Source organism: Chlorocebus sabaeus, chromosome 17 (genome assembly GCF_047675955.1).
Source record: "Chlorocebus sabaeus isolate Y175 chromosome 17, mChlSab1.0.hap1, whole genome shotgun sequence".
NCBI classification, from domain to species: Eukaryota; Metazoa; Chordata; class Mammalia; order Primates; family Cercopithecidae; genus Chlorocebus; species Chlorocebus sabaeus.
The window spans coordinates 60092365-60106896 of record NC_132920.1 but is presented as its reverse complement, the minus strand read 5'-3'; the positions used below and the strand labels follow the sequence as shown (position 1 = coordinate 60106896).

General features: G+C 35.7%; 1 protein-coding gene across 6 annotated transcripts in view; it reads right to left on the bottom strand.

Moving 5' to 3' along the window:
* The window catches only part of ZNF451 (zinc finger protein 451), an 82444-nt gene that overhangs the window by 29208 nt on the left and 38704 nt on the right, over positions 1-14532 (bottom strand). For 5 of the 6 annotated variants that reach the window (XM_008013644.3, XM_037987185.2, XM_008013640.3 and 2 more), the window contains 4 exons: positions 14121-14232; positions 9734-9884; positions 8049-8175; positions 477-630 (listed from right to left, as the gene is read on the bottom strand). In XM_008013644.3, coding sequence (XP_008011835.3) covers positions 477-630; positions 8049-8175; positions 9734-9884; positions 14121-14232 — 544 coding nt within the window. The remainder of the gene's footprint in view (positions 1-476; positions 631-8048; positions 8176-9733; positions 9885-14120; positions 14233-14532) is intronic. The other variant, XM_073006099.1, reaches the window with a different exon arrangement.

The window sequence follows — 14532 nt, the reverse complement described above, 5'->3', positions numbered from 1 at the left end:
TAATTTGCAGAGTTATCTGAGTATAGAGTAACCCAACCTTCCTCTCCTTAGCCCTTCTCAACATTAGTTGGAGTAAGTAAAAGAAGACAGTTATTTTGGCAATAAAAATCTAAGGGAAGCCACTTTCTGGCCTTAAATACAAAGAATGCCTTACTCATATTCAAATTAAAATTTGAGTCTTAAATGCCAAGAAACAGAAAAATTTCACAATATTATGATATAACATAACATTATCCTGAATAAATATTTGCTTCCCAAGTTTTTCTTCACTCTTCAAAGTTAGTAAGCCTTACTCATACATACAAATAAATATTAAGAACCTTTGTTTTTAAGTAAGAATTGAGATAATCTTTTATTTTCATAGTTCTAAAACTAAGATGAGGATATGTAATCTCAAGAATGATCTGAGAAGTACGATAAATCAGCAAAGATTAAAGTAGTTTAATAATTTTCAGCAGAAGAGAGTATTAACATACCACCCAGTTTGAAACTCTGATGGAAATGATTCTTTCCAGACATATGCTTCGAACACTCATCCTTGCTGCTAAAAAGAAGGAAGCAATTTGGACATGCAAAACACTGAATAATCTGAGGAAGAAGGTTGTTGTTATGTCCATCATCTGTGGCTTCCTAAAATATAAGACAAAGCTGTATTATGGAAAACTAAAATAAATAAGTTCTTGAAAAATACTCAAAATTTCCTATTTGTCATTTATTTGCAATATCCTGTATCAATTTTTAACACGAAAGATGTTCTTCCCTGAGTGTGAATTATGGAACTTTTATCATAACTGAGGTCCCAAATGTCAAATTTTTAAGTTTTTTTTCCTCAAAACCAAATTATGGCCATCTGTTGTAGTAATAAATATGGAAGAACATTTGCTTTCTATATAGTTTTCATTTTTACATACACATTCACATGTAATATACAAATGCATAAATGTGATCACACCACATACATTTTTCCTAATGTTTGGCTTTATTCACTCTACCCTACATTATTATTCTTCCATAAATTTATCCATGCTTAATCAGTTACAAAGACACATAGAAATAAGGGGGAATGTCATTGTTTTATCAAATATTATTTTATAGGCTCTTCTGCCTATCAGTTTTCTCATTCCATAGTACCTAAAGGAAATCCCTAAAATTCAGCTGGTGTATCTCTAATTAATGCTTCTTAATGGTTGCAAACTATGCCAGGGTGTGAATCTATTCAACTCAATCAGCATTTATTTACAGTTTTTTTCTTAAGTTTTGATTTTTTTTTTCCCACTAGAAATAATGATCTTGTAAACATCCTTGAATATATATTCTTACTGGTAGGTGCTTTTTTCTCATTCTCAAGAGTAGCCCTATAGGGCTAATGGGTATATATATTTCAATATTAAAAGACACCATATGACTGGTTTTCAAAAAGGCTACACCAATTCACATATCCCCTAGTACTGAATGAGCCTGGCAGTAATATATATTACAGATCTTTTTCATTTTTGTCAGGTCAATTTTTGTATTTTTGGTAGAGACAGGGTTTCCCCATGTAGCCCAGGCTGGTCTCGAACTTCTGGGTTCAAGTGATCCACCCGCCTTGGCCTCCCAAAGTGCTGGGATTACAGCCGCGAGCCACCATGCCTGGCCTTCATTGGTACTTTAATTTGCAATTTCTATCTATAAGTGAGTTTGAGCATTTATTCATACATTTCTTGGCTACCCAGATGTGTTCTTTGTGAATTTTTTATTCATATTCTTTAGCTTTATTTCTCAATTGTTTTGTTTTTTCTCCTTCTGGTCAATTTGTATCAGTCCTGTTACTGAAATTAATTCTCTGCCTCATTTTCCATTTTGCAATATTTTTTCAAATATATATGTTGTTTATAGTCTTATTTACTTATTTTTGAGACAAGAGCTCACTCTGTCACCCAGGCTGGCCCACTGCACCCTTGACATCCTGGGCTCAAGCAATCCTCCTATCCCAGCCTCCCAAGTAGCTGGGACCACAGGCATACACGAATATACCTGGCTAATTTTTTTATTTTTTGTGAAGGCAAGGTCTTTCCATGTTGCCCAGGCTGGTCTCTAACTCCTGGACTCTAGCAATTCTCTCGCCTTGGCCTCCTAAAGTGCTGGGATAACAGGCATAAGCCACCGTGATCGGCCTATGGTCACTTTTAAAATTTGACATAGTCAAATAAGTATGTCTTTTCTAGCATCTAAGTTTCTAAACCTTGTTAAGAGCCTCCTCTATCTTAAAATAGGAAATTTTAAAAGTGTATGTATATCTGTGTGTGCTTGTTATAAATATAATTTAACTTCTTGTTAATGGTCTTTAGAGTAATAGCCTTAAAGATTGTATCGTGCCTCATATTTACTATCATTAACACTAGAACCATCAGTATAGTTTGTGGAGTGCTTATGAGATGCAACCAGAAGAGAGAGAAAAAATTTTTATTTATACTGAGCATTTGTCAGGAACTACACTGAGGTTCTAAATATGTTTACCTACTTAATCCTTATAATAACCCCATAAGGTACCATTTTCATTATTTAGAAATGAGAAAATTGAACTTCTGATAAGTCAACCAACTTACCCCTCCTCCCAAGTTGTACCCCTCCATAGAAAAGACAAACTTCCATTTAAACCCAGCTTTACAATACTCGTTATGAATTCTATGCTGCTGTCACTACACCCTCCCCACCACACTCCCCTCCTGTTTCAATTTGATGAGTGCCACACAGAAGAAATAACACCAAGGAGGACATTTTCATTCCAATTTGAAGATTCTAAATGATAAGGGTAATAAAGGCATTTAGTAACCACCAATTTATACATATTTCTCCTGATCGAAGAACCCTAAACTCATTAAATCATTTTTAGTTTAACTGTGAGTTATAAATGAACTCACATAAAGTTGTTTAAATGATTTGCTCAACAGAACCAAAATGTGATTCTATATAAAATTTTATTAGAATATACTTGTTACAAAAATATGGCATACTTGGCCAGGAGCAGTGGCTCACACCTGTAATCCCAGCACTTTGGGAGGCTGAGGTGGGAGGACTGCTTTGCCCAGGAATTTGAGACCATCCTGGGTAACATAGCAGGACCCCATTTCTCTCTCAAAAAAAAAAAAAAATTATATATATATATATGGCATGCCTGCAAATACATTCTACAAATTGGGAGAAGGAATGGGAAATAAGATATCTGATAAGTTAAAGTGCTCAATTCCTTTTTACCATATTTCTGGTTACATTAAAAGACACCATACAAACTTGTACAAAAAAAAAAAAAATAGGGCTGGGCGTGGTGGCTCACGCCTGTAATCCTAGCACTTTGGGAGGCTGAGGCGGCAGACCACAAGGTCAGGAGTTCGAGACCAGCCTGGCCAACATGGTGAAACCCTGTCTCTACTAAAAATACAAAATATTAGCCGGGTGTGGTGGCAGGCGCCTATAATCCCAGATACCCAGGAGGCTGAGGCAGGAGAACCGTTTGAACCCGGGAGGCAGAGGTTGCAGTGAGTGGAGACCACACCACTGCACTCCAGCCTGCAAAAGAGAGCTAGACTCCGTCTTTAAAAAAAAAAGGTAGGGCCGGGCGCAGTGGCTCACGCCTGTAATCCCAACACTTTGGGAGGCCGAGGTGGGCGGATCACGAGGTCAGGAGATTGAGACCATCCTGGTGAACACGGTGAAACCCTGTCTCTACTGAAAATACAAAAAAAAAAAAAAATTAGCCGGGCGTGGTGGCAGGCGCCTGTGCTCCCAGTTACTCAGGAGACTGACACAGGAGAATGGCCTTAACCCGGGAGGCGGCGGAGCTTGCAGTGAGCAGAGATTGCACCACTGCACTCCAGCCTGGGTGACAGAGCGAGACTCCGTCTCAAAAAAAAAAAAAAAAAGGTAGAACCAAAATACCATTTCATATCCACTAGAATGGCTAAATTTAAAAAGACAGGTAGTAAGTATGGATAAGATGTAGAGAAACTGAAACCCACAAACATTGCTGGAGGGAAAGTAAAATGGTGCAGTGCACTAGACAGCAGTTTGGCATTTCTTCAAAAAAATTAAAAAGGTACCATATTACCTAGCAATTTTAAAACGTATGTTTACACAAAACTTGGATGTTTGTTTATAGAAGCATCGTTCATAACAGCTAAAAAGTAGAAACAACCCAAATGTCCATCAACTGATGAACTGTTAAATAAAATGCGGTATATGTACTTACAATGAAATATTATTTAGCAATGAAAAGAAATGAAGTACTGATACGTGCTACAATATGAATAAGCCTTGAAACACATTATGACAAGTGAAACAATCTAGTCACAAAGGCTGCATATTGTTTGATTCCTTTTACATAAAATATCCAGAATAGATAAATCCATGGAGACACAAAGTAGCTTAGTGGTTGCCTAGGGATGGGGAAGATGGGTTAGCAAAGAAGAAAAGTCACCTTAGATGATACAGTAGCCCTAGAAAAAGAATAACCAGTGGTAGCGTCAACCAACTCACAAATGCCACTGAGGTACAAAGGAGCTTACAGTATATCTACCACCGTCACACAAAAGGGAGAAAAGCAGTGTGCTATCTAGTGATATAGCCATTGGACGGGTTTAGGTGTCAAAAGCCACTAGAAACTTGCTACTCAAAGTATGACTCAAGGAACGACAGCAATGGCATCACCTAAAAGCTTGTTAGAAATATAAATCTAAGGCTCCACCTGAGACATCTTGAGTCAGAATCTGCATTTTAACAAAATTTCCAAGTGATTTGTGTGTACGTTAAAGTTTGAGAAGGCCTAGTCTAGAGGGAAGAAATTGAAGATGAAAGAAAATGGGGGAGGGAAGGAAGGAAAACAATGCAAAGTGTGAATAATCTGACTTTCTTTCACTGGGAACTGCCATCTTTACAAAACAGAATTCATACCTATAAAAAACAGCAAGGCTTATACAATCTTCTAGTGACCTCTTCTGGTTAATTTAAAAGAGGCAATTACAACCCCCCATGCATACTAGTTTCCTTAGGGTCCTTGTGGTAACACAAATATCAAGGAATAAGCAATCATTGAGGGTTACGGGTCAGGCCTGAAGTGCTTTATAGAGTATTATATTTTCTCTTAACAATCTCGTACATAAGTATAATGATACCATTTTAGGGATGAAGAAACTAAACTCACAGATTCAGTAACCTGTTAAGAACATGAAGCTAATAAAAGTAACAGTGGAACCCAGGTCTGTCTGATACCAAAGCCTTTGCCCTTTCTATGTTACCATACAGCTTTTCAGAATGGTGAAGGTCATAAATCTTCTTCCTACAGAGAAGGCAAAAAGGAGTGCAAAACAGCATGGAATGTGTGATTCCAAAAAAGAAAGAAAAAACAAATTAATGAAATATGGGGAAAAAATAAGTGAAGTAACTCATTTTAAAGTTAAACTACCTACTCAAATTTACTAAAGAAAACAGACATATATACTCATTATAGTAGAGAAAACACTCAGTACCTGGAATAGGGAAACATGTCCTGAAAGAACTCTAATTCTGAAAAATGCAGAACATTAGTAACCTATTGCAAACACTGAAGTATGGAATGTAGTTCTCTTTCACCTTTTTCCCCTTCTTTCCCCAAATCTTCCATTTGTCATGGAAATGGATAACCCTATCATTTCTTTCTTCAACATGTCTCTTGGTTTCACTTTAAGGTCTTCATTCTGAATGCCATTACCTAATTAGCCATTAGCTCATCTCAGAGCTAAATTACTGCAAAAGTCATCTAAACTGGTCTCTTTGTCCACATCTTTGAATCCATTCTGAACAATACTGCCATTCTAATGCCACTCAGTCTCTTCAGTGTCTCTAAAAAAAGGGAAGGAATTGGGCTCTAGAATTAGAAGTCCTTCTAACTCTAAAAGAATAATGTGTTATTTTCATCATGTCACTATTCTATAATAGTTCCTTCTTGCCAATATCAAGTTTAAAATCCTGTGCCTTTACGATCATGTTACTATTTATTTTTGTTAGGAATCCCCAAGACTACCCTAAGGTTCAATGGTTTGTCAGGAGGACTCATTAAACTCAGCATGAAAGGATACAAAGTAAAATCAATAGAGAGAAAAAGCACAAAGGGCAAAGTCCAGAGGAAACCAGGTACAAGGTTCCAAGAAATCTTCCCCAAAGGAGTCACAAAGGACACATTTAATTCCCCTAGCAATGAGCTGTGACAACACATGTGAACTACTGTCTACTAGGGAAGCTCATTATAGATTCAGAGTCCAAGGTGTTTACTGGGGTCTGGTCATAGAGGAAACCTCTGCCTAGCATGTACCAAAATTCCAGGCTCCCATAAGGAAAGCAGGTGTTCTGCATAAACTACACTGCACAGTATTACCGTTTGCACAGTAAGCGACTCATATGAAGAGAACGGAAGAAACTCTCTCAAAATCCAAGTTTTCATACACCAGCCAAGAGCCAACATTGCAAGGAAGTCTTTGTAAAAACAGTAGTCTCAGGCCTGCTATATTAACTCCTTTTTGGATGCTATCTATTCCTACAGTCACTATTCTGGTTAGGCTTTGCAATTTTACCTAGAATTCTATCATTTTTACTTTCCATCTATCCAAATCCAGTCCTGGAGAATCTCTTCTGTTCCATAAAGCTTTGCCAAATTCTCTCATACTTCTCTCCCCTTTCTCTGAACTCCTATTTCACTTACGTTGTACCATTAAAGCTTGTTCATTACAGAGCACAAGCTCCTTGTGTATAAGAACTACAGTTAAGTTCTCTTGTACTACAGGGCCTAGTCAATGAACAAGACACAGGCTCTAAAAAACTCATGAGAAAATGTAAAATAAAATCTGCTTCAAGATGCACATCTGTTCTGGAAATGTTCTCTAGTGCCAGGACAAAGATGGGGAGGACTGCAGAATTCAATTAGATAAACTTAGAATGCAACCTTTAATTCTCTGCTGTGAACCTACACAGAATCCAAGCTATTCTCCATGTTACTTTCCAGGTATAGCTCTAGATAGAAGCAAATTCTGAAAACATAACTGAATAAATATTTTACTATTTCAAAATCTAATATTTACTTGGTAAATCCAATTTGACATTTACTCAAATATCCAAATATGGATATTCTCAAAGGTTTTTAGTTAATAGAATATTTAATATGGCATTGCTTTTAATAATAGAAAACAAACAATACATCCAATGGGAAATTTATTAAATACTATATTCATACAGAAGAAAATTATTCATTTAAAATGTAGAAATGTATGCACTGATTTGATGATTATTTAAGCTTGTATGTTTGCAACACACTGCTTTAAATCACAAAACAATTTAGATACCTTACGTAAAAACATTTATCTATACATGGAGAAATACTAAAAACACATATATCAAAATGTTAATAACAGTCCTTATCTCTGTGAGATTAAGGGTGATTTCTTGTCTTTGTTAATATTTTAAAAACTTTCCATAATGAACATACATTACTTCTGCAATGTTAATAAGTCATTAAAGATACCTCCTATCAAATATGGTTAAAACCCATTACAGTTCTGTATTACATGGATTTGCATATCATGAATCAACTCGTATCCCTTAAGATTTAACACTTAATTAGAATTATATAACATAGCTTTTTAAATACTAGTTATATTCCTTAAAACTAGCATTAATAACTTGTCATTTACTATATGGCTCCAACATTTCAACAGTGAAAGACAGTGGACTTAAGAACAGGGTTCTGGTTCTCATCAAGTGACTCACTCAGTGCATCTTGAACAAGGTAATTTAATTTCACAGAGCAACTCCATGAAAGGATTTTGATGATAATCTCTAGGACTGCTGATTATAAGGTATCAAGTTTACCTGCCTATAATAACTCAATGGCCCAAATCATTTTATTTTCAACTGACAATCACAGTTTTGATACTTATGCGTATCACTGGTAATTGCAAGCTTAAGAGCAGCATGAAAAAACCTACACTTAACTCCACGGCTATCTAGAAAAATAATACTCTTAATTTAGGACATGCTCTTACCTTATCAAAAAGGTGATCTCTATATTGCTGTTGAGTAACAAATTTTTTATAACATATTACACAAGCAAAGGAGCTGAAGAAAGGTCCATGTAGTGTAATTGTTGGATCACATGGAGAGTGATCAAACCTACTCAGCAAAAGAGAGGTAACATTAGATAAATCTGCCTTCTAGGGAAACAACTATGTCGCTTCATTTGTGAAGCTAAACACATACACACACACATTCAGAACTTTGCACTTTTCTACTGAAATATTAAGTAATACTCTTCATATATAGTAAATATCAAGTGGTTCCCATATGCTCAGCAATTCCCTCAGAAAGTGAGTAAAAGTTAATGCAAGATTTCATATGTATTAACTAGCCGGTAAAACAGATTTAGGCATTTCTTACCAAACTGGTAAACTTCCCGTTTGAAAATCGTAAGTCCAGCATCTTTTACTTCTTGCCTTGGTACCATAAGACTTACAACTAACTTTAAATAAATCACTGCAGTAATAATCTCATGCTAAGATTTCTAGTACACTTGTTTCCCCTAATGGCTTTTAATCCTTTTAATGTTCATTTTTAACATTTAATAAATCTGCATTATTTTAAACTGCCTGGAGCACTTTAGCTAAGATATAGTATGCTACCGAGTTTTGTTCCCTCCCTGACCCCAGGTCCAGCTTTGACTTTACGTGGTTTTTCACAGAATGCTGCAACTCCCTCTAGAAGCTTCTCTTGATAAGGTAAGGCATAAGTACAGTAAGACACATGGGAAAGACAATGGCTTAGAGCCTCAGACTCTCAATTTCCCATTCTTCAACTATTAGAAAGGGAGGTTATGGGGATTCAAACGTTTAATACAACCTTCCCTTGATATCTACTTTCTCAAGCTTCACTATTCAAAAATTCAGTAAACTGGCTGGGCGCGGTGGCTCACGCCTGTAATCCCAGCACTTTGGAAGGCTGAGGTGGGCAGACTGCTTGAGGTCAGGAGTTCAAGACCAGTTTGGGCAACATGGCAAAGCCACGTTTCTGCAAAAAATACAAAAATTAGCTGGGTGTGGGGGCGTACACCAGTAGTCCCAACTACTCAGGAGGCTGAGATGGGAGGATGGGAGGATCCCTTGAGCCGGGGAGGTGGAAGCTGCACTGGACTCCATCCTGGGCAACAGAGTAAGACCCTATCTCAAAAAACAAAACAAAACAAAACAAAACAAAAAACACCACCAAACTCAGTAAATTGATAAAATGGGTTTTAATAAATAGAATTTTTATTATTAACTTTACTTACATTCGTTTGCTTTTAACATTTATTTTGTAATGCCTATTACCTTTCTTCAGGCTAGACCAAATAACTGTATGTGCTCCTTGTCTCTTGAAACTTACATTTATGGACAGGATTTCTCTAAAACTAACCTATCTGGATTAATGGAAAAAGTCTGTTTAGAACTTTATAAGCTATATCAGGGAAAAATCAGTATTTAAAAGCTATACCCATAAAGCTAAAAGGTACACCCACTAGAAGAATCTGACTTCACCAATTATGAAAAAATTGTAACATAATGGCACAAAATAATTTGAGTTTGGAATATAAAGCTATAAAATCATAATGGCAAAGGTGCATTACGCTTTCATTTTATGAAATCACTTTGTAGCTCACTAGATCCTCAGCATTTACTATTCTGAATATCCTACTTACCTTTTCAAATGTCCTAAGAGAAGGTGCCCATTGTCAAACTCCTTGTTACAGTGCATTATAGGACATAAAATTGGTTTCCCAGACACCCGCATTTGGCCTCCTCTTCGGAATGAACTTTTTGTTCCAGAATTAATTGTGCCTGTTTTGAGTCCTGTATCATCAGAATATGAATTCTTAGGTTATTATTTCAGTTACTTATCCTTTGGGCTAGTGATCAAAATTAGGACAAAACAATGAAAATTATGATATAGCATCAACTGGATGATCCTAATTATAATTGTTTACCTCTCTTATAAAAGATATAATAATCTAAAAGTAAATAAGTTGTGACCAAAAAAAGTCCTTAATATCACCTAGTAGCATTCTCTCTCTTTTTTTTTTTTTTTTTTGAGATGGGCATCTTGCTATATTTCCCAGGCTCAATCAATCCTTCTGCTGTCGCTCAAACTATAGGAGCACGCCACCATGCCCAGCTCCAAGTAGCATACCCTTTAGGTAAAAAAAAAAAAAAAAACAAAAAATCCTTTTCTTTAAGCTCAACAGCTAAGATGTGTTAAAGACCAAATGCATTAAAAGGTTACGCCCCTACTCCCTTCATTTTGAGCAGGTGGGACTATAGGTACATGCCACCATGCCCAGCTAATATTTTTATTTTTTGTAGAGACAGGGTCTCTCAATGTTGCCCAGGCTGGTCTCAAATTCCTGACCTGAAGTGATCCTCCCACCTTGGCCTCCCAAAATGCTAGGATTATAGGCATAAGACACTGTGCCCAGCCAGACCTTTTCCTCTAAGTCTTATTTTCTCTTTTAACTATTTTAGCTGTATTATAAAGTTAGCTATACTATAAAGGGTCTGAGCTCTATGAAAATTATATTAAACAACATAACTGGGGTAGAGAGGATGGAGTGAAAACAACAGGGATGCAAGGAGGGTAAGTGTGTTATTTTCTGAGGAATCAAGCCACTGATCAATCAGCTCCAATTTGGACATCAAGTAATATAAGGGCAAGGGATAACAAATTTATAGAACACAAAGCAGAGATTTACTTATTGTTGGTATCTCTCCCCTTTCTACTTATCCTGTTTTGTCCTTTCTCTTTTTCCCTTTAAAAAGCCAATTAGGAAATAGTTTGTCTACCATTTTCTTCTCTTAATTAATTAATCCTCCTTTATCCTGGTCCATTTTTCACCCCTTTCTTTCTTTGTAATTTTGATCTTAAAGTCACAAAACTTGTAGATGAATCCCCCAGCCAAATATCCTCAGGGAAACTCCCAACACATGATATATGAAGAAAAATTTAAAGAGTTAAGTTGTATAAAAACAATTGCAAAACAACCACAAGTATTCTGATTCACAGACAGTTTGATTACTCTCTCTTTTATTACTATCTCTTGTGGACTATTTCGCTCAAATGCTTTGAATATTTCATATAGCAAAAAACTAAATATTTATCTTTATTGAATTTTCTACAAAGCCCTAAGCATTTAAATAGAATTATTCTCTTAAGACAATATGATTTTTAAATCCCAAAATCATTATATGCGATTAAGGTTTTAATTGCTTTTCCTCTCCTTTAGTCTTTATTGGGGGAATGCCTCTATCAAACTGTCAAAATGTTTATAAATATGTTCTGATAACAAATAATGGACAGCATGGAATTAATCATATTTTAGTCTTAAAGAGGCATTAAAATGACAATATACTTTTTTATCTTTAACATTCTTAATATAGTAAGAATTGTGACAACTTTTATACTTGTCCATCCACATTCCAGATGTTTCCTATTAGGACCTTTATTTAGCTATAAATAATGGCTCTGGATAAAAATAAAGTTGGAGAAGCCAATTCCTGGGTGGAAGGGTGGGGAGGCTTCCCCATGGAAAGGCAAAATACAGAGATTTAAACAGTTTTTTTCTTAAATAGTACAGACAGCATTTTAAAAAATTATAACACTAAGTATTCAAATTTATGCAAACTGGCCAACTCTAAAAATCCATAAAGAATAGATTGTCCAACATTAGAATAATTATAAATAAGGTACTTAAAATACTTCTAAAGAAAGAACTGAATTATAGCAGCTGAGTACTGTATTTTGAAATAGACTGAATGAGTCCTTTAATGCTCCTGAGAAGTAGAATCTCACTCTCTATAATTAAAGAGAATAGTGATTCCTTTCTCTTTTCCCCAGCTACATGCTCTTAAAGGATCTCAGCACTCTCTAAAGCTCATTTATGGAATAGCACCATACCAAATATAGCCCAATACTATAGCAGCTGTTCAAGCAATAGATTCCAAACTTTATTTTTACACTGCCTCAGAGACCAAGCAAAAAGCTGAGCCCATCACACAAAAAAGAGCAAAACTACAGACCTTAACTCCAGGCTTAAGCTCATCAGCCATCAAAAAGCCAGTACTGAAAGGCAGAGAAAACACTAATCTTGAAAGTACCATAAAGACACAGCTAAATAACTCATTTGATCCTACTTGACCTGCTCAGGGAAATACAAAAACAGATGCTCAAGATTCAATTTACAATGCATTACAATATTCTGACAATCTGGAGGCCAGATATTAAGCTTGAAGGGCGTATTACTGGCCCAACTACCATTCTATATAGGACTTGAAAGTGTCAGACTCATGAGATAATTTTTAGAAGAGACCTTAGAGATTATAAAGTCTTCTAGTTCTAGCCCATTTTCCTATCTACCTAGGGATCTTTCCCAAAAGTACAGATGCCCTATAAGAATCTCTGGAGATAATGAGGTGTAGGCATCTGTTTAAAAGGTCCCAGAATATTCTGATGCAGCAAAAATGACACCACTGAGCTAGCCATTAACTTCTTCCACTGAGAACTGAATGTACATGAAGAGGGGTTTTTAAAAACTATAAGCTTTCAAAAAACACCCCAAGAGGCAAAACCATTTACCATATTTTCTATGTGTCTTTTGCCAAGGTAGATCTGGAACGTCATATAATTTTTTTGTTTAATAACAGTAAGATTTGGAACCCAAGTTCTAGGCTTCCTTTCTGTGTTCATTATGCAAATATTTATAGCCTACCTCTATAAAAATTCAACCAACATTTATTGAGTATCTCTACACTGAGCATTCTTTTAAGGATTTGACACTAAAAAGTATTAGTAAGATTTGGTCTTTGTGCCCAAGAAGCATATAGTCAGGTGGAAGAGACAGACACATCAACGGATCAATCCAACAAAATAAATACTGTATTAGTGAAATGAATAAAGTACTGAGATCACAGATGGCTGAGCAACCAAACTTATATAGAATAAATCTAGATAGGCTTATCACATAATTGGACATCATATACAACAACCATATTAACTCAGCAATCCCTAGTACTGTATTATTTGTTGGCCATGTATAAACCCCACAGGCAAATAAGAAGAAAACAAAGAAAAAGGTTTTTGGGGGCAGGAGGGGAGTTTGTGAGGCACAGGCAGGTTGATAAGGAGAAAATATAGTTTCAGGGGGTGGCCAAGTGTCAAAAATGTTGATTATGTCAGGTATCAAATGGAATGAACTGCTAAGTACCAATAAATATAAATTATTAGAATTCTTTTGTAAGTGGCAATTTGATCCCATTCAAAGGAAAGCACTTGAAAAGTAACTTTAGAATCCAAGATACCTAGATTCAACAAAGTTAAGCATTGCATGCATAGATATTTCTGTGACCTTTTGCAATTAAACTTTGTTGGATTAAATCCACAACTAAGGTTTCTGTGGATATCCTGACCCTTTAAAGGCAGAGTAGATATTCTTCAAGACAAGACAGGAAAGTTGTCATAGTGGGACTCTCCTACTGGCTCTTGAAAATGCCACCAAATTATCTGGTGGAGTAAGAAATGTTCCACAGCAACTCTTCAAGGAATCTAAGATCTGCAAAGAGTTAGTAATGAAGAAGCTACCCAATGTTTTGACAAGTCTCCCATGAGGATGCTTCCTTATTAAATATCTACATAGGCTGCACTGATGAATACATAAGTAAACATGAATCCTCTAGATCTCAGTTTAAATTCCATTTCCTTAGAGAAGCTAAGAACCTCAAATAATCTGTTACATACCTCCCGTGGACATATGTACTACTTCATGCAGAACTATTAAATATATAAATGAATAAATGAGTAATATCTAATGAGCTCAGGTATGACCTATATTGCTTATACTCAAATATACTTGTGCCAAAGAAGAAAGACAATGGGCAAAGTAGGCCATTATAAAGTAGGCCATTATGAGGTGATATTAGTATCACTGAAACAAAATTTAATACCTTATATGTTTATTAGTAACGGCATAAAACAGATGTACTTTCTGCCTTAAGGCTTTGGGGAAGCTAGGTAACCTTAGTGTAATTTCTAAAGAATACCTGGCATTTTTAGCCACTGGTCCACACACAGTCTTGCTGCTTCTGTATCAGAATGTCCTCGAATAAATTCCAATTCTTGTAACCCATGAGCATGCTGAAAATCAATTTTTTCCTGAAGACATTAAGAAAAAACTCAATTAAGATTACTAACCTGTTTTCCTTGAGAAAAGGATTTTGACACATTAGTGATCAGAAAATACTGATTACTTTTTATCCCCAGAACTCCACATCTAGAAATTTATGGCAAAGAAATACATCAAAATAAAAATGCATGCTCTAAGATGTGTATACCAGTGTTACTGCACAAAATTCACTACAACCTACATCCCTAACAACAGGGTATTGTTTAAATAAATTATGGTATGTACATTTGATGAATGTCATTAAAAACAGCCAAATTTTTCAAAGGTGT